The following is an 18,652-nucleotide window of genomic DNA, read 5'->3' as shown; positions in this document are numbered from 1 at the left end:
GCGACAACAATCTTCATTCATGCGAGGAACCATCCCCAATGGTGCTGATGGGAACGTAATGCGGCCAGACGAGAATAATCAAAACGACCGTGAGTGTGGTGCGAGCACCTGAAGGGGAGACGAAATGAACGGAGGTGGGTTGATGCATGTGGCAGGAGGCGTGTCTGAGGAAAGTCTGCGAACGAAGGAGTGACCTTCGTTTGGCGGTGCTGCTGTTCGAAATGCGAGGGAGGAAGAAACACAAGTGCTTTCTGACATGTCGGTGAGTGTGCCAGGGCCACCGATGAGTTCTCGGAGAGGGACAGGAGGGAGGGAGACGGAGACTGTGCGCGTCTACTGCAACTTGTGGTGCCACAGGATGCATTTTCCGTTGTGAAGAATGCAACGTTCGTCTGCATCTTATTGCCTGAAGAGCTTGCTGGTGCCGCGAGGAGGCGCAGAAGACCTCTCATTATTGGGTTGCCGTTGCTGTTTTTTGTTCCTCGCTTGGCGGGAGAAGCAACTCTTCGTGCACGTGACGTGCTGGTCTGCATCGATGCTCCCCACGGGTTGTCACGCCGCCGTGCCGTTGCAGTGCAATTCTCGCGCTCCTCACTGCACACGTGGCTCCCTGTCGCTTGTCTTTTTTGCAGGACCGTGACCTGCGGTCCCCCATTGGGAGGCTGCTCACTTTTTCCCCTAATTTTTGTGTGCGTGCTGTTGAGGGGTGCTGTAGAATATTGACTGATTGGATGGTGATGTTGTGTTTCGTTTTGAGTGGTTCAGGTGTGTACTGCTGTTGTGCTGCCTTTCTGCTTCTGTTCTCTGTTGCTCCTTATGAAGAAGGAAGTTACCACCAAACGCGAATCGCCACTCTGGAATTCGAAGGCTCTGAAAGGACCAACAACCGCACACACACATATATTTATATGCTCTCACGTGTTGCTGCAGTGAAGGCACCCAACGCACACAACCGTCGCCGCGTGACCGGATCCAGCGGAAGGATGAGGGGAGGAAGAGAGAGTGAGCCGCAGAGGCCCAACATGTCCCGGCGTGTGTTTACTTCCGCGGTGCTGCTTCTCCTTGTGATGTACTGTGAAGTTGAAGGTGCACGCGCTGCGGGGAGTAATGTAAGGGATACAGTTGCTGCGTTGATGGGGATTAAAAAGGAAAAGCTTGACATGTGGGAGGATGTTTCTGACGCTGGTGGTAAATATGGCTTGCTTCTTGGTCCCAGTCTTGTTGAGGTGCAGGGTCATGTATTTGCTATTGCTGAAGCCCACTGCAAGGATTGGGGTGACTGCAGCGACGCCAGCTTTACTGGGATTGCGTCATGGTACTTTGATTTAAGTGGTGTCGCTGGTCCAACGGAGATCTCGACGGCAGATACGAGTAACTTTGGCGCATATCCTCTAAAGGAAGGTTCTGAGGGCGTCAGCACCACAAACGGCATAACGCGACCAACGACACTTGTAATTGGGGACAGTGTTTACATGCTCCTGGGAAACTACAGCCGTACAGAGCAGCAGATTCAAGGTAGGAATGAGCGGGGCCCCTTACTCGTGAAGGGATCTCTCACTGATGAGGATGGAAAGAAGAAAATCAGATGGAATGAGACCCATGCAGTGAGCTTTAGAGCCCCAGGAGATCCTTAATTATTGACCGGGTTGGTGGGTGGCGGAGAATCGGGCGCTGTGCGCATGACTCTTTATTGCGGTGTGACGTGGATAGCTGTGCTCTTGCGTACGTTGTGCGGCGGGCTTTTCCTCTCCGCGTCTTTGCCCTTTTGTGTGTGGGAAAGTTGTGGGAGAGGATGTGTGCGGGAGTGAGCGTGGGTGGCTGCCAGCTCCGCCCCGCGCATTGGAGAATTCCATACAAGTGGATTTGCTTGACGGCGTTGCGCGGCACCCAGGGCGTGGCGAGGAGGAGGATGGGGAGGGTCTGTTGTGGGCAGAAGGTGGATGGACAGGACAGTCCCCTTCCGTGTCCTTCCCTGTGTCGTTGGCAGTACATACTGAGAGCGTAAATTTGAGCGAGTGCGGGATGAAAGGTTTATGCCGCTTTGCGTGTGCTACTCATTCGTCGTCATTGCACGCTGTCGTCACGGTGCGTTGTGGTGCGGTGCCGTTAGATGAGGGAGGGGCGCGATACTACGGCTGCTGCGCACCACAACCGTTTATTGCCTCTGCACCGTCATTGTTGTTTTTCGGTTTGTGTGAATTTTTTTTGCTTTACGGTGAATTTGTTGGAGGAGGTTTGGTTTTGGCGCCTGCTTCACGGTGCTGTGCCTTATTTGTCGGTTGCGGTTCTTCCACGTGATGCTGAAGCGTTTGATGGGGTGTTTACCCTTCTTTTTGCGCCCTGCAGTCAGTCTTGTGTGGTTATGGCGGCAGCAGTGGGACTCTGTGGCTGCGTGCTCGTCGCACGTGTCGCATCTTCCGCTGTTGCTCCCTCGCTGTGTTGGTGAGGGAGGAGGCAGGCGACTGCGTTGGTGGAGTTGCGCCCCAGTGGGAGAAGTAAGGCACCGACCGCACGATTGACGTGGACCCTTGTCCCCCGTGTCTGAGTGCTGCCACCGCACTTCTTTGTTCCCTTCTGCGTGTGCCGTGTGTGCTTATGGTGCCGCTGTTTGTTTTGCAATGCCGACCCACGTGAGGGAGGAATGCCGCCTTGACTGCTGGCGAACGGCGAGTCCTCCACTCCTCTCCCGTGTCACCATTACATCCTCGGAAGCGCTTGATGGCTGCTGGTTGTAACGCTGCCACGTGGGTCTGTCTTGGCTGTTTTGTGTGTCTTTCGCGGCATCAGGACTGCTCTGTGGTAGAACCATTTGGTTGCAGGAGCGGTGCCAATGGTCATGTGCCTCCTCTTCGGGATCGCACCACTCTGCATAGTGGTTGTGTGGGGCTGCGTGGGCGGTGGGAGGGCGATGGTGTCACTGGCGTGATTGTGTATGCGCTTTTTTTTGTCGGTGGCTGTGCTTCGGTGGGGACTGTCTGTGAACGGATGCCTCTGTGTGCCACTGTGTTCATTTGCTGTTGTTTCTGTCTTTTTTTTCTCTGACCGTGCAGTTAGAGATACTTTGGTTTGAGCAGCACAACTATCGTTTCAAGGTGTTAGGAATTACTCGCAGTATTAGGATTAGTAGTAGAGGGATAACGATTTATCGGAATTGTTTTTCTGGATTTTGCATTTGTAGAAATGGATCTGCGAAGCAGGAGCTACGGTCGACGGGGCGAGTGCAATACACCGCGACAGCTCTATCGTTATCTGTTTGGTTTGTGGATGTGGTCTGCGGTGGGTGGGTGTCTGCGCGGCCGGCACCGTGTGCGGCGCAGGGCCGCTGCGGCTGTGCGTGCGGCGCTGTTTTTGGTGTTGGCGCTGGCTGCTGCTGCTGTGTGGCTGCCTGCTGTGCATGCGGTGGTGCTGCGACTGCGGGGCGGCACGGTGGACAGAGCCATCACGGTTGGCCGCGCCGTGGACACGGTGCTGATGGACGGCGTTTACATCACGAACGGCGTGGCTGTTGTGTTTGACGTGCCGGCGATGCTTCCCGGCGCGCTGCGCATCGAACTGAGGGACTGCGTGTGCGACGGCGGTGCGCAGATCCACGTGCGGGGCGACAGCGGCGAGCCTGCGAGTGACCGGAGCCTGGAGGTGAGCGTGAGCGGGCTGTCCGGGAGCTACTGCTCGCTTGTGTTTGTGCACAACCTGCCGGCACACACGAACGTGACGGTCCGTGACTCGACGATCGTGACGGCGGGGCCGATGCGCTACTCCCAGCTGAGCGGGCTGACGGACGCGGTGGCGTCGCCGCTTGTGCTGCACGCGACGTCGCTGTTGCAGTCGCAGCTGCGTGTGAGCAACACTGTGATGAGGTCGTTGCAGGCGGGCGGGTCTGCGGTGCACGTTGGCGGCGGTGTGGAACTGCTTTCGAGCGCGGTGGTGCTTGACGGCGTGTCGCTGGAGGCGTCGGGCGGTCCGACCGCGTCCGCGTTGCATGTGGCGTCCTCGTCGATTCTCAGTCTGCGGAGCCACTCGGTATTCTCCGTGACGAACGTGTCGGTTGTGAGCAGCGGCGGCGGCATTGTGCTTGGCGAGCGCCTCGCGGTGTTTGATTCGGTGCTGCGCTTCGTGGGCGTTGAGGGGTCTGTTGCGTCGTCGCTGGTGCGCTGCGACGGTGGGACGATCGGTGCCGGCGGGTGGCTGGACCTGCGCGACGTGTGGGCGGTGGGCGGGGCGTCGTCTGTGGCGTCGCTGTCAGGGGTGAAGCTGGGCGGCGGTGCCGTGTCTATTGTGCGCTGCGCTGCCACCGGCGCGACGCTTGTCTCCGGGTTGGCAATCACGAGCGGCGTCGTGTCGGTGGAGTGCAACCGTGCCGGCGGCCGGGTGCTGCGGAGCAGCGGCGACTATCGCATGGCCGGCCTGCCCTCCGTGAGTGTGGTGCCGTGCGACGGCTGTGCGGCCGCTCTGGCGTGCTTCGATGCGCTGACGGCGTCGTTCTCCGAGTGCGTGTGCAGCTGCCGCGCCGGCGGTGTGGGCGACGCGTGTCTGCCGTTCGACGTGCCGCCTGCGAGGTCCGGCGGTGGTGGCGGTGCGCCGGGCTGCGTGAGTGGCGTGACGCTGACGGAGTCCGTGACGGTTGGCGGCGGGCGTGCGACGGCGTGCTTCGACTCGGTAATGTTCAGCGGGCCGATCACTGTGGCGGTGGACCTGCGCTTGATGGACGTGTTCGCTGACGCGCTGAACGTGACGCTGCGCCACTGCGTGCTTGCGGGCGGCGCGCAGCTGCGGATTGGCGGCCTCAGCGAGGGCACAGCGCGCCTGCTGCCCCACGCCCTCGTCAACATGACGAATGTGACGTCGCTTGAGGGCACGATTGTGCTGCAAGGCGCGATGCCGCTGCACTCGCGTGTGCTGCTGGCGAACTCAACACTACGCGCGACGGTTGGCGGGTCGCAGTACGTGACGAGGAACCCTGGCCTTGCGGGAGTTCGGTACGGCCCCGCGCTTGTCCTGGACGGTGTCCGGCTTCTGTCGACGTGTTTTGTCATGACGCGGTCTACTCTGGTGTGTGGCGGGGGCTCGTGCGCTGCGATACTCGTGGAGCACGGCCTTGGCGCCAACCTGTCCAGCGTCTTCTACATGGACAACTGTGCTGTCCTGTCGCAGGCGCACGTGATGTACGCCCTTGCGTCGGACCTGCGTGTTGGTGGTGGCTCCGTATTCTCCATACAGAACAGCTCGTGGAGTGCGCCGAGCATCGAATACTACGAAGGTGCTTGTGTGTTTGGGGACGTTGTGGTGGCTGGCGGCAGCGTGCTGCAGATTGTGTCCAGCACTTTCCGTCTCGGCTTTGCCATGCTCATGGCAAACACGCTGAACGTGGCTGGCGGCAGCTGGCTGGTGCACCGCGACAACGAGTTCCGCACCGCCTACGTTGTGTACGTGGCCAAGGAGAACGGCGTGGCGTTTCGCGATCGGAGTGTGTGGTCGATAATTGACAACAACTTCACGTACGGCTCGTACTCGTTGACCATCGCACAAATGACGAGCAACTGGTCACTGCCATCCGACTCGAGTCCGACCATCTACGGCGTGTGCAACAAGGCAAGGGGCTCACCTGTGACGGATTACCGAGAAGAACTCAATATTGGATCACCCGTGATGGTGTTGGACTGTGGTGTGTGCACGATGGACGCTGTGTGCTTTGCAGCGAGGACGAGCAGCATCAGCGGCTGTGAGTGCGTGTGCGCTGCTGGCGGCTACGGTGACACGTGTCTGCCAGCTGCGGTTCCGCACGGCCTTGGGCCGCTCCCGCTCCCCGATGCGAAGTACACGGAGGTCCGCTGCGTGCACGGTGGCAGCATCAGCTCCGTGGACTATCCTGATCCCGGTGTGCGTGGTCTGTGCTTTGTCAACGTGACCTTCACCGCCGCGATCGTGCTGGACCTGTGGAGCTTCGACGCACCACAACAGATACTCAACATCACGCTGCTGCAGTGCGTCCTCATGGGTCTGTCGGTCAAGGGGAGTGGTGCGCGCGTGCACGTGAACGTGACATCCTCGATGCTGGATTCTGGAGCGTTGGAGTTTGAGGGCCATTTTTGCACGAGCTCCCAGATACTGGTGGTGGGCAGTACGCTTGTGAAGACATCAGTGCACGCCATTGGCTTTCTGGAGTTTTTCCCTGGGAGAAACACGACGCTGCTGCTGCTTGACAACTACATTGAGGGGAATAGTTACGCAGTTTATTTCTCCGATGCTGTTGTTGTTGATGGTGGCGGGATCATTGTGAAGGGAAACATGCTGCGTACGATGGAGGATGAGGGTGTGGAATCATCTGTTTATGCTTATGTTGTTGATGTGAGGAACGGCGGCTACTTTGACGTGGAGAACAACACGATGAGCGCGGCCAATGGCTTGTATCTCAACGGGGACACCACCGTGAGCTCCGCGGGGCTGCTGCGAGTGGTAGACTGCACCTTCGTTGGTGGGACGAAAATTTTTGAGTCTTCGCTGGTGTATTTTGACGGCTTTGTGACCCTCCAGGGTGGTGCGCAGTGGCGTGTGGAGGGCAACAACATGAGTGGAACCTCATTAATAGGTATGCCAAAATCATTGTTCGAAATTCAGCTGTCGGGCAGCGGCACCACCGTGGTGCTTGCACACAACCGCCAGATGGACTCCAGAATGCCCTTTTTCAATTACCTTCTTGTAAGCACTGTTGTGACGTCACCCGCGCGGTTTGTGTTTGGGTGCAACCTGCAGGGCGATGAGGAGGTGTCGTACGACGGTGTGTTTCCGGGGGGCGTGGTGGTGTTTTGGTGTGGCACATGCAACGACGACGCGGCGTGCTACATGCCCGGGACGGAGTCGGTGGACCGCGGCTCGTGCTCGTGCAGCTGCAAGGACGGATGGTATGGCGCGTCGTGCCTTCCCTTTGAGGTGCCCGACACGGTTGTGCTGCCCGTGCCGGATAGAGCCGTCGACGGCGACACGAGCTGCGTGGTGAACCAGACGCTGACGAGCCTCACGCTGAACATGTGGAAGACGCACCACTGCTACGTGGGTGTGACATTCAGCGGCGTGGGTGCTGCGCTGGCGTTTTTCCTCGACAGTATGCCGCTGCATCTCCCCATCAACATCACGCTGACTGGGTGCACATTCCGTGAGGGTGCCGCGCTGGAGTTTGTTGGGGGTGCTGAGGCGGCGGAGTCAGCCGGCGTCCTGATCCGCGTGAGCCAGACGGTGATGCGGTCCTCTGTTGTTGTGTTTGCACTCGCCCTTCCGCAGCACTGCGACATTGCCGTCACGGAGGTTGACGCGGTGCAGTCCTCTATTGTATTTTGGCCTAACTCTGTGAACAAAATGATGAGCGTGGTGACTTTGCACGACGTCGTGTTGACTGCGTCCTCGCTGTTGGTCAGCAACGTTAAGGCGCATGCATCAAAGTATGGTGGGTTTGGTTTGTACTCGACTGGGACGCTGACGCTGGAGCGTGGCAGCTCGCTGTACGCACGGTACTGCAGCCTTGATGGGTACACACATATGTTTCACGTAAATATCCTCGGTGTCCGCGACCACTCTGTTTTTGCGCTGCTCAACAATACGATGTTCTCCGGGACAAGCTTCTTGTTTCAATGCCTAGACTTCAGTGTCTCGGATCACAGCGTGTTGCGTGTGGTGGGGAACAGTGGTTCTGTGTCATTCGCCATCTTTGCAGACTACTCGTGGGCCGTCCTGGAGTCAAGCTGGTTGGATTGGCGTGACAACGACGTGGAAGTGGGTGCGATGTTCCACGAATCTGAATCCGATTTTGTGATTATCGACGACAGCAGTGCGGTAACATTGACGGGCTGCAAGATGGGCTCGACGGGGCTGTCGGAGCCTCTGCTATCGCGTGCTAACGCCGGCTACCGGTTCGTTGCTGGGTGCCTGACGGTCGCGGGACGTGTGGTGACGACGGCGGCAGAGCTGGAGCTGAACGGCATCACCAACGTGACGACGGTTGCCGCGTGCGGGGAGTGCACGAAGGACGGCGACTGCTTCGCTCCGCTGACGACGGCGGTCATTGACTGCAAGTGCCAGTGCGCTGCTGGAGGGCACGGCGATGTGTGTGTCCCGGCGCCTGTGCCTGCTGGTCCGCCGCTGCCGTCACCGCCACTGCTGCCCATTCCGCCGCTGCCGCTGGTTGGTGAGTGCATCAGCGACATGTTGTACCCCGAGGTGGCTCAGGCTGTGGGCAGCGGGCTGTCGTGGCTGTGCTACCGCAATGTGACGTTCAGCGGGGGCGGCATGAGCCTGACGGTGCTGGTTGGGGCGATGGCGGGCGACGTGGCGAATGTCACGTTCGATGGCTGCACGTGGAGGGACGGCGCCGTGCTGTTGCTGTTGGGCAACGCGTACGCCGCTTTGGGGTCGCTGAACATTGTTGTCACCGGCAACACGTTCTATGACGCGCTGCTTAGTCCGGAGGGTTTTTTTCCACCGCGCACGAACATCACGATCAGCGGGAACCGCTTCACGGTCAAGAGGCTGGTCCTTCGGTTGGGTTTGGTCCTTTGGGGCCCGTCGTGTGTTGCGATGAATGGACTGGCGATCAGCAACAACTCCGCGGTGGTGCTTAGTGGCAATGTTTTTCAGAGCGTGGCGGCATCGTCGAGCGCCATTCACGTTGTTGGATCTGCGCTGAGCGTGTCGTGGCGCTCCGTGTTTGCGTTGGTGGGCAACACGTTTCATATGGCCGGCGCTAACGGTTCTCTGATGTATATTGGGGGCTCTAGAGATTCTTTGTCGCTGAGTGTACTGAACAACTCTGCCGTGGTGGTCCGAGGCAACGCTGTGACGAGGCCGGTGAAGTACTTTATTGTATTCCTTTGGTCCTTACGTGTGGAGTCTCAATCAGCGATTGTGTTTCAGGGTAACGAGATGCAGGGAAGCTCGGTGGTGTTTTATTCAAGCTACTCCCCGAACATCTACTACAACTCCTGGCTGCAGTTGAGCGGCAACTTCTGCCGTGAATCCCCATCGGATGCTTTTCTCTTTCTGAACCCCACAGTGAATCTCCGCGACTCCACGGTGTCTGTTTCTGGCAACCAATTCATTTCCAGCACAGGCACGCCGACAGTACTGTGGATATCCTTGGGCTCCCGCGATCTCACGAACGGAGCGATTGTGGCCGCGTGCAACACTGTGAACGGCGAGGAGGAAGCGAACTACGCCATTCCGTCCGTGTACAATACCACATTTCTGACCTGCAGCGATCCATGCACCCTCGCGGCGTCTTGCTTCCCTGCGTACACGACGACGGCCTCGAGTGATGGCTGTGCCTGCAGGTGCGCGGAGGGCGGCCACGGCGATGCGTGCCTGCCCGTCGCTGTCCCCGAGCCACCGAGCACCGACGGCGCCGACTTGTGCGTGCGCGATATGCGTGTGGATGAGGAGGTGAACGCCGGTCTCGGGACGTCGGTGGCGTGCTACGTCGGTGTGACCTTTGCGGTGGACGTCGTGGTGGAAATGGAGTCGATGTCGGGGAGCGTGCGCAACGTGACGCTAGTGAACTGCGCGTTTGTGGGCGGTGCGAGCCTGTACGTTGTTGGGTGGCGGTCCGACCCGCCTGCTGGCGAGCGTGCCGATGTGTTGATCAGTGGGCTTGAGTCACGCTCCGGCGGCGGCGTGCTGGTGGCGAACCGATTTCCGCCGGGCTCGCGCGTCACTGTGGTGGACTCGGTGCTGATCGCAGAGGCGCGTGTTGCGTACCGCGATGCTTACGAACTTGGCAACCTCTCCGCGTGCCTCGTGCTGCACAGCGTGAATCTGACGGGTAGCGTGCTGACCATTGCGCGCTCGCATGTGGCGGCGGTGTTCCGTGACGCTGTTGGCGTGTTGTTTGTTGGCGGCGTGGCGCTGTCGTCGCGCGGTGCGCTGTACGTGGACGGGCTGTCGGTGCAGACGGCGCTGGGGCTGTGCGTGTCGGTGGAGGGCGGTGTTGCTGCCAGTGGCGGCTCCGTGGTGGCGTTTGTTGACAGCGACTTCCTGCTGTGCAAGCACGCGGTGTGTGTGCGTGGGGCTGTGAGCGTGTCGGGCTCAGCTGTGGCGCTTGTGCGGAACGACTTTTTGTCGACGGCGGACTACGCGGTGGCGTTTTATTCGACGGTGAGGCTGGATGGCGGGTCGATGCTGCTGGTGAAGGACAACGTGCACGACGGCGTCTCGAGGGAGATGCTCTACGCCGCTGGCGCCGTGACCGCTGCTGGGAGCACGCTGAGCTTTGTGCGCAACCGAGCGCTGCTGCCTCAGATGCTGTCGCTGAGCCTGTTGCTCTCGGCTGGGGCGCATTTGAGGGTGGCGTGCAACGACGCTGGTGGCCGCTTCCTGTCGACGGCGGAGGAGTACGCAGCGGCTGGTTTTGGCGACGCTGGGAGCATCGACGTTGCTGGGTGCGACGACTGCGACAGGGACACGTACTGCTACGCGCCCGGGACGGCGACGGCCAGCATGAAGGACGGTGTGTGCGTGTGCGCGTGCGGCAGCAGCGGGTACGGCGAGGCGTGCGTGCCTGTGGGAGCTCCCGCGCTGCCGCCCGCTGTGGGCACTGCGTCGAGTGTGTTCGTCCGCGAGGGTGTGACGGTGCAATCGGTGTTCGTCGTGCCTGCTGGTGCGAGCGAGGTGACGCTGCGCCACGTTGTGCTGGACGGCGTGAGTCCTGTGCTCTACGTGCCGTGGATGGCGCGGGACGGCGTGCGGATCGTTGTGCAGAACGTTTCGCTGCGTAACGGCGCCGTGCTGTACGTGATGGGCGGTGGAGCGTTGCGCGGTGCGGGGACGGCGGGGAGCGACGAGGGCGGGCCGGTGGAGCTGTCGGTGTGCGATGTAGAGGCGCTGAACGGTGCGCTTGTGCTGACCGGCACGTATCCCGCGGGGTCCGTGCTGACGGTGACCGACTCCCTGCTGGTTGCCGCGAGGCCGACGCCGCTTGTGTATCTTCTCGGCTCGCAGTCCTCGCCGTACGCACCGCTGCTGGTGCTGTCGGGCCTGCGGCTCGTGCGGTCCGTGCTGGTTGTGTCCGGCGTTGCTCTCGTGACCGTGGTGACCGGTGGGCGGACGGTGGTGGTGGACGGCGCCATGCTGGAGCTTGTCGGTGGCGGTGTTGCGCTGGACGCGGCTGTGTTCGGTGGCGAGTATGCGTTGTACGCGAGTGTGCGCGTGGTTGCCTCGGGGGGCGCTGTGCTGCGCGTGTCGGGGAGCCAGGTGTACGCCGCGCATGGGTTGGTGTTTGGCAGCGGTGTGGAGGCCAACGCGTCCGCCGTCGTGGTGAACGACAACGCCGGTGCACTGACCGATGGCGCGCTGCTGGTGCTGCGGGGGTCGGCGTCGTTTGTTTCCGGGTCGTGGCTGTCGGTGCGCGGCAACAGCATCAGCGGCAGGCTCCTGTCGCTGCCGTCGTACCCGCGCAGTGCGGACCTTGTGCAGAGCACGCTGACGCTCCATGGGAACGCCGGCAGCGGGCCCGTCGTGATGGACGGCACCGTTGCGCTCGGGGGTGCCGGCGGAAAGTTCGTCGTGGGGTGCCTCACGCTGAACGGGCAGGCGCTGCGGCCGATGGACTACAGGTCCGCCGGCATCATCGGGGAATTCCGCCCCGTGGCGTGTGGCGTGTGCGACGCCGACGTGAGCTGCTTTGGTGCTGCGACGAGGACGATGTCGAGGTCGTGCGGCTGCCGCTGTGCTGAGGGCGGGTACGGGCGCGACTGCCTGCCGGTGTACCTGCCGCACGTGGACGGGTGCAACCGCACGCCCGCCCTGCCGCTGCTGAGCCACACGGAGACGCTGACGGAGACGCGCAGCCTGACGCCGGGCATGAGTACGACGCACTACAGTCCGACGCAGTACAGTTCGACGGAGACCCTGCAGGTGACGGAGACGGTGGCGCTGTCGCCCACGCGGACGCCGACGGCATCGGTGAGCAGCACGCTGTGGTGGAGCGACGTGGCGTGCCCGACGCTTGCCGTGACGACGACGGCGGCTGGTGGGAGCCTGACGCAGAACGACATCCGTGGCGGTGGGAGCGCCGTCCCGACACGGCTGATGGTGGCGCTGCCGCCGCCGTTTCGTTGGGCAAGCGACCCGCAGCTTGGCATGCACCTTAGCTTCGTGCCGGTGTCGACGGCGCAGCCGAGCGGGTTTGGCGGTCCGTGGGGAGCGATGCTGCGCAACGCGACGTGGGTGCGCAACGCGACGAATCCGTCCACCGTCCTGGAGCTGGCTGTGCCTGTGCACCGCGGTTACTTCATTGTTGCCGACGAGACGATAGTCATTCGCTGCGACGCTGCGGCGGTGTCTGGCGGCTGCAAGGGTGTGCTGCTTGGGTCCTTCACGATCAGGTCTGACACGCTTCCCGCCGCTGCCAACGCCCTCTCGGCGGTCATCGGCGTTGTTGCGGGTGCGACGGCTGTTGCCGTGGTGATGACCGGCGGGCTGGGCTCCATCCTTGAGATGCAGGCGCTCGGCGTGATCGCGAGGATGCCATGCGCCTCGGCGCAGGAGCGTGCGAGCACCGTTGCGCTGCCGTACTTTCTGTCGGTGTTCGCTGCCCTTGACCCGCTGTGGATGGTGGTGGGCAACGCGCTGCTCGCCGCTGTGTTTGGGTGCGTGCACTGCGGTGTGACGGCGGCCTTCCAGCGGTGGCGCGGCGTGGACGCGGCGAGTGCGTGGGCTGCGATGCGCTTCCCGAGCCTGACGTACGTTGTGGCGCACGCGATGCACCTCGGCATTTTCTTCGGCTCCGTTCTTGCACTGGCGATGCCCGACGCCCGCGTGCAGCACCGCGTGATTGGCGTCGTTGGCGTGCTGTACGGTGTGGCGTTTCCTGCTGGCGTGTGCTACTTCATTGCCCGCCACGCGGGCGCGAGCTTCACGAGGTACTGGCAGTTTTCGAGGAAGCCGCTGCACGAGCGCCTGCTGTACCCCGTCGGGTATTGGCACCCCGCGGCGGAGCAGCGGATGTACGGCGGCATGCTGACGAACATGAGGGGCAGCCACGTGTACTGGTGCGTGTTCCAGCTGTCGGTGCTGTGTGTGGTGTGCCTGATTGCGGCTGTGCATTCGCCCGTGGGAGACTGCCACGTCCAGTACTTCTGCATGGCGGCTGTGCTGTTTGCGGGTGCGGGCGTGGTTGTCTTCACGAACATGATGCGCTCGGCCTTCATGACGGTGATGCGCACGGCGAGCTTTGTGCTCCTTGCGGCGCTGTGCGTGGTCAGCGCGGCCAACAAGCTTGCGCCGAGCGACGGCGGTGCGGGGGCGTACGCGGCTACGGTGCTGCTGCTGACGACAGTGCTGCTTGCGGTCACTGTGTACAGCGTCTTTGTGTGGTACGTGGAGGAACGCCACTGGCAGGAGCTGCGCGAGCCGCGGCGTGGAGGGCTGGAGGCGCTGCTGCGCGATGACGAGGAGAGCGACGAGGCACAGAAGCTCCACGACAGGACGTTATCGTCGTACGCCTCAGGCGCCACCGCTGCGTTGTCGTACCGACCACCCGCACCGCCGTTGCAGTTTGTGACCGGTGACACCCGCTCAGACTCTCTGAGCTTGTTCGACGGTGCATCCATTGCGAGCTGAATAATTGATCACGTCCTCCTGGACAGGTGAAGATGCTCTGCTTGACGAAAAAGTTGGCGCATTTTTTTTTTTTGAAGTGGAAAGGCTCCGACCCCAACAGTCTCTTTACGCGGCGAGAAGACGCAAAGCCCCTTGCAGATGCGGCATAACGTGGATGCGTCTGGCAGGGATCTTTTCTCTTTCCATTATTCATAGGTTGATTGGGTGAATGATTTGTTGCTTTTATTTTATTTTATCGATTATCGACAACAACGGATTATCGAACTATCACGCTAGCCCGGGGCGGATGCGTAACGGGTGTGTGTGCGTGTGTTTTGCGCCCCTCGCTGCAGCACCGTGTATGGGGGCTGCTGCTCTCTCTATTTCATATCTGTACTCAATAATGAGGACGTGCTTGACGGTGGTGGCTGGTGTGCGGGCCATAGGATGCATTCAGGAAAACGTTAGAGAAAACAATCGATGAAGCCCTTCTGCGACGCGTCACCTCCTGGAGGTTGTGAGTGTGCGTTGCTGGCTGACATGAGGGAGGGCGTGGGGGCCACGGCTGTGCAGATGCGCGGCCACCCATCGGACTCCGCCCTGACCGCGTCATTGATTGTTGGTTTTTGTTGGTTTGTTTCTATTTTGTTGTGCGGGCGCCTGCAGTGACTCTCTCTCCTGTTGCACGATGACTGTGTGGGAGGGCATGCCTGTCGCTCCTTATGCTTCTGGTGTTGTGTAGAAGGAACAACGAGAGAAGGAACGACGAATTATGCGGAATGATGTATTACTTTTTATGTAGGTATGTATGTATCGATGTACTTCTGTGGATTATTTCACCATTTCTTCCTTCTTCTTTTCTTTTACGTCGCTCCAAATGTGTCTCAGTGTTTGCTTTAGGACGGCCACACACGGGTAGCTTGAGTCGCGAATAGTTTTTCTTTTTGATGTCATTTTGTGTTGGGCAATAACGCGGGCACGTTTGTAAAGCATCCACTCCCCATGGCATGCTGCCTGATATTTTGGATTCATCCCCGATGTAACGCAGGCACCACCGCCGTGGCACTCATGGGAATTAAGATGGAACGCGGGGCAGCGAAAGATATTGTGCTGCACATGTGTCTGCTGCATTTGTTCTGTCGAGGAGGTCTTCAATTTAGAAGAAGAGGGATGCACATTGCACGATTCCGAGGCTTGGAGGGGTTATTGCCCTGCCCCTCTTTTATTATTATTTTGTATGACGCCTGTTTCCCACCCGTGTCCGCCTCGATTTGCCTCCCTGAGTGGAGCTGCGCCGTGGCCATCCTTTTGGTTGTTTGCGGGAGGAAAAACACATTGCAAGCGACGAAACCACAAGTCATGCATGCGGCGTTCAGGGAGGTACGTATTTGAGGTGGAGTGCACATATGTGGATCTCATGTGGGACGAAGCGGGGGTTGACTGCCCAACCGTCGCTCCTTTTCTGGAGAGTGTGCTCCTTTTTTCATTTGTTGCCCTTTTATCTCAAGGCACGGCGGGATTGGACAGCACCGTCCCGCGAAAGGTCCTGCACACATACACACTCTCATGCCACTGTTGCCCCCGAATTCGGGAGTAAAACCCAAATTTTACCTGCCTTTTGCATTGACGCAATTGTTTATTTATTAACTGACGCCGTTCTGTCCGGCGTGTCACTTTGATTGGATTGTGTGGGACTGCCCGCCAACACCATCAAACAAAACAGGTTGACGATTTCACGCATTTAAATGCCATCTTGCACTCGTATTTTTTTACGCTCTGTTGATGTGCACTCAAACAGCGAGGAATCCGGAACTATGCGTGCGTGGAATTCTTCCTGCCATGTGAACTGCAGGCAACACCGCGGGCTGCCACTGTGACTCCGCAGGGTTGTTGTGTCTCTTCGCGGGGTTGGCAGGGAAATTGCATGCGGCCTGCTACTGCTGGTGTGTTCTTAGATGTCACTCCATGCGAATAATGTGCTTCAGCGAGTGAGGGGTATTGTTGGGTTTGTGTGCACTCTGATTGTGCTTGCTATTTTGTGCGGGCACGCAACACTTGAGAGGTGGTAAAATGGAGCGGGGCGATGCATGGCTGCGTCCCGCCCATCGTTCACTGCACGATGGTGCGGTGCGCATTGTGGTGTTGACTCTTCGATGTGACTGCGGTCCTCTGTGCGACAATGGCGGTGGGTGGACGAGAGTGTTGGCCCGCGGCGTGACGGTGGGATCGTGCCTCCTTTTCTCATTTGTGAAGGTGTGCCCTTATTTTTATTGTCGGTTATGGGGCAAACAGACCGACAACGTGAATAAAACAAAATAAAAAATGGCGATAGTGTGGCGGTGTTGGGGTTGGTTGCACGCCTCGTGTTGCTGCGGAGGCGGTGGGCCTTGACTGTTTTACTGACAGGCGTTGCAGTGCGGCTGCATTGCGCACCGACCGCCCCGCCGTGCGAGCGCCACGCCCAACGCCATTGGGGCAGCGGGAGGAGACAGCCGCGAGTGTCCTTTGGAACCTGCTGGCCGCAGTTGGGCGGTGCGAGTGGGATGCTTCACCGCACGGGTGTTGTGATGGCACCTCGCCGTGGCTCTTGTGATGGTTCCGACGCTGCGGCTCGACACGTGGTGGGGAGTAAAGTGTGGCCGCAGTGGACCATGAGCAGCACCAACATGAGGCTGAGTGATTTCCTTCGGAATTATGTTGGCGGCAGGGCGGCCGTTGATGAAAGACTACAATGTGACGATGGAGGCGTTTGTTCAGGAGCCGGATGATTACGTACAAGAGCAGCGGCCTCTTGAGGAAATCCTTAACTTAACTGCGCACCAATCGCTGGAGGCCATTACTAGGCCTCTTCACGAAGGTGTGCTCTCTCTCGCGCAACGTAGGGGCTATGAAATAAAAGGATACGATCACTCCTCTTGCAAGGGGAAAACCAAACGGAGTACTCACTCAGGTACTGACAGAAGCGTGGCGGAAGGCAGAAGAAAGGCTAAAACGAGCGCAAGAAATGAAATTTACCATTTCCACTACGATCGTAGATGCACTGTTTAAAGGAGGAGTCCGCGTCAAGGAAAAGAAGCTGAATGATTTTCTTACGATGGAATTGGGCGGTAGGGGCGTTGTGGACACCAATCGGAGTGTCTTGCTGGAGGAGTTTTTCAAGGATCCCACGAGGTATATCCGTGATAAGGGAGTATTGAAAGAAATACAGATGACCGATGCTTATGCGAGGATGGAGGGGACTGTAAGGGATGAAATAATCTTCGAAAAAGATCGAAGTAAGCTTCGCGATAAGGATGTCATCAATCTATTTGGGTGGTCAAAAGCTGCCGCAAACGTAAAAACAAGTGTTCATTGCATCACTAAAGATTTCTTGGATGCAGCTGCCGAGGAGGCGAGGAACCCAACGACGACGATTGAAGCGATAAAACTGGAGGGAGTGTACGAGTCTGTGCACAATGCGAGGTGGCATCATGTCGTGGAAGTTTCCGACGGCGATGAGCGAAAGAAAACGGGGACGGGAATGGATGTAAAGGAGGGGGAACCGAAAAAGTCATGGACGTACAAGAAAGTTGGCGACACCTTCGAAAAGGATGACGCTGTGCAGCAATTCGGTGCAGCACCTCCCGTGTTGATGGTTCTCACCTCGGACAAGGGATGGCCGTACACGCTGAGTGTGCTGAATGGGGCTGGCAATGACTTGTGTGTTAACTGTGAGGTGGATCGAGTGTGGCGGATCGTCAAGCGCGATCTAACCAAGTGGTTTAGAAATATTGATTTGACTCTCAATCCTTCACCTTTGCCGCGTGTGTTGATTGGGACGCCCGGGATCGGGAAGTCGATGAATGCCGGCTCGTACCTCCTCTACCAGCTGCTGCACTACGATGCGGAGAAACTCCAAGTGGTTGTCCACTGTTTTGGAATCACGATGTACGTGTTTGACAAGAACACCAAAACCGTGACAAAATACATGGGTGAGATAATATCCAAGAATGTTTTGTATGATTTGCGGCAGTGTGGGATGAAAGGGTACATTATTTACGATGTGGCAAGGAAAGGAACACCACCCGACACAGGCTTTGCGCCCTCTACTGGATGGGGCATGATTGTGGTGTCATCGCCAAACCTGGACAACTATGATAAGTGGGCGACGCAAGTAAAAGCCAGGCGAATCATCATGAATTGTCCCGACGAGGTGGATGTGAAGGCGATGTGTGCATGGATGAAGCGAGGTCTGGATAAAGATAAGCAAGCGGAATACTGGAGGATGGTTGAAAAACACATGGAGAATGTGGGGCCGATTCCACGTCACATCTTTGATGAGGAAAGTTATATTGATCGCTTGGGTGCCGTTGATGATGCCTTGTTAGCGATGAAACCTACTGATGTTGGAAAGTACTTTTCCCTGGGAGGAAGTAATATATGGTATTTCGAGGATCCGTGTCACAAACTTGTGAAGATCGTCCGGGAAATAGCAGATGAAGGTGTTGAGGTATTTCTGAACGCACCGATATGTGCTGATATGGGGTTTCGAACTGCGGACCGTTTGGAAAAGAAAATGGGTGCGAAGAATCTTTTGTTGATAATATTGGGATCGCGTGGTGCTCTTGTTTCCCGAACTCTGGAACAATTAGGTTTGCGCGCCTTCATGCATGAGGAGCTTGTCATTGCATTAGTAGAGGAACTCAATGAGCTGAGTTCACCAGAACGTGATGAAGCACAGGATTCAGTGCTGAAGTTAAACCATCAAGGGCACCCCACTCGCACCGTTGGATTAGCGGGACTGCAAGGCGGTGTCACGAGGATTCCGATGGAGTACGGGGTGCTGTACCTACCGAAGGTTGTAAACTTTCCGCTGGTGGACGGCTTTTTCTTTTTGAATTCACCGCGGAATACGCTGGTTGGGCTGCGGGTAACTACGGCGGGTGGGCACCACACCACCGCCAGCACTGTGCGGCAGTTCACTGAGCGCCTGGCGGCATATTTTAATGGCTGGAAGAAATTATCCCGAGAAATGTCGTGGGAGATTATTTATGTGCAGCATGCAGCCAGCAAAATGATATCAAAATGGCAG

General features: G+C 58.6%; 2 protein-coding genes and 1 pseudogene across 2 annotated transcripts, besides 1 other annotated feature; all 3 read left to right on the top strand.

Moving 5' to 3' along the window:
* Positions 1-18,652: part of a sequence feature (areas not merged during assembly with more than two copies in the genome that could not be assigned to a particular haplotype) that runs on past the window's edge.
* Positions 732-1,634, top strand: Tc00.1047053510971.30 (trans-sialidase, putative; the record flags this gene model as incomplete). The annotated part of the gene is made up of 1 exon (XM_806374.1): positions 732-1,634. One exon carries the CDS (start codon positions 732-734, stop codon positions 1,632-1,634), a length of 903 nt encoding a protein of 300 aa, XP_811467.1.
* Tc00.1047053510971.10 (dispersed gene family protein 1 (DGF-1), putative) lies at positions 3,181-13,602 on the top strand (the record flags this gene model as incomplete). Its single annotated transcript, XM_806373.1, has 1 exon — positions 3,181-13,602. The coding sequence occupies one exon, from the start codon at positions 3,181-3,183 to the stop codon at positions 13,600-13,602; it is 10,422 nt and encodes a 3,473-aa protein (XP_811466.1).
* Tc00.1047053510971.5 lies at positions 16,124-18,652 on the top strand (annotated as a pseudogene; the record flags this gene model as incomplete).

Source organism: Trypanosoma cruzi, genomic scaffold (assembly GCF_000209065.1).
Source record: "Trypanosoma cruzi strain CL Brener 1047053517001 genomic scaffold, whole genome shotgun sequence".
NCBI classification, from domain to species: Eukaryota; Euglenozoa; class Kinetoplastea; order Trypanosomatida; family Trypanosomatidae; genus Trypanosoma; species Trypanosoma cruzi.
Note: the sequence above shows the minus strand (reverse complement) of the source record. Positions and strands in the feature narration are given on the sequence as shown.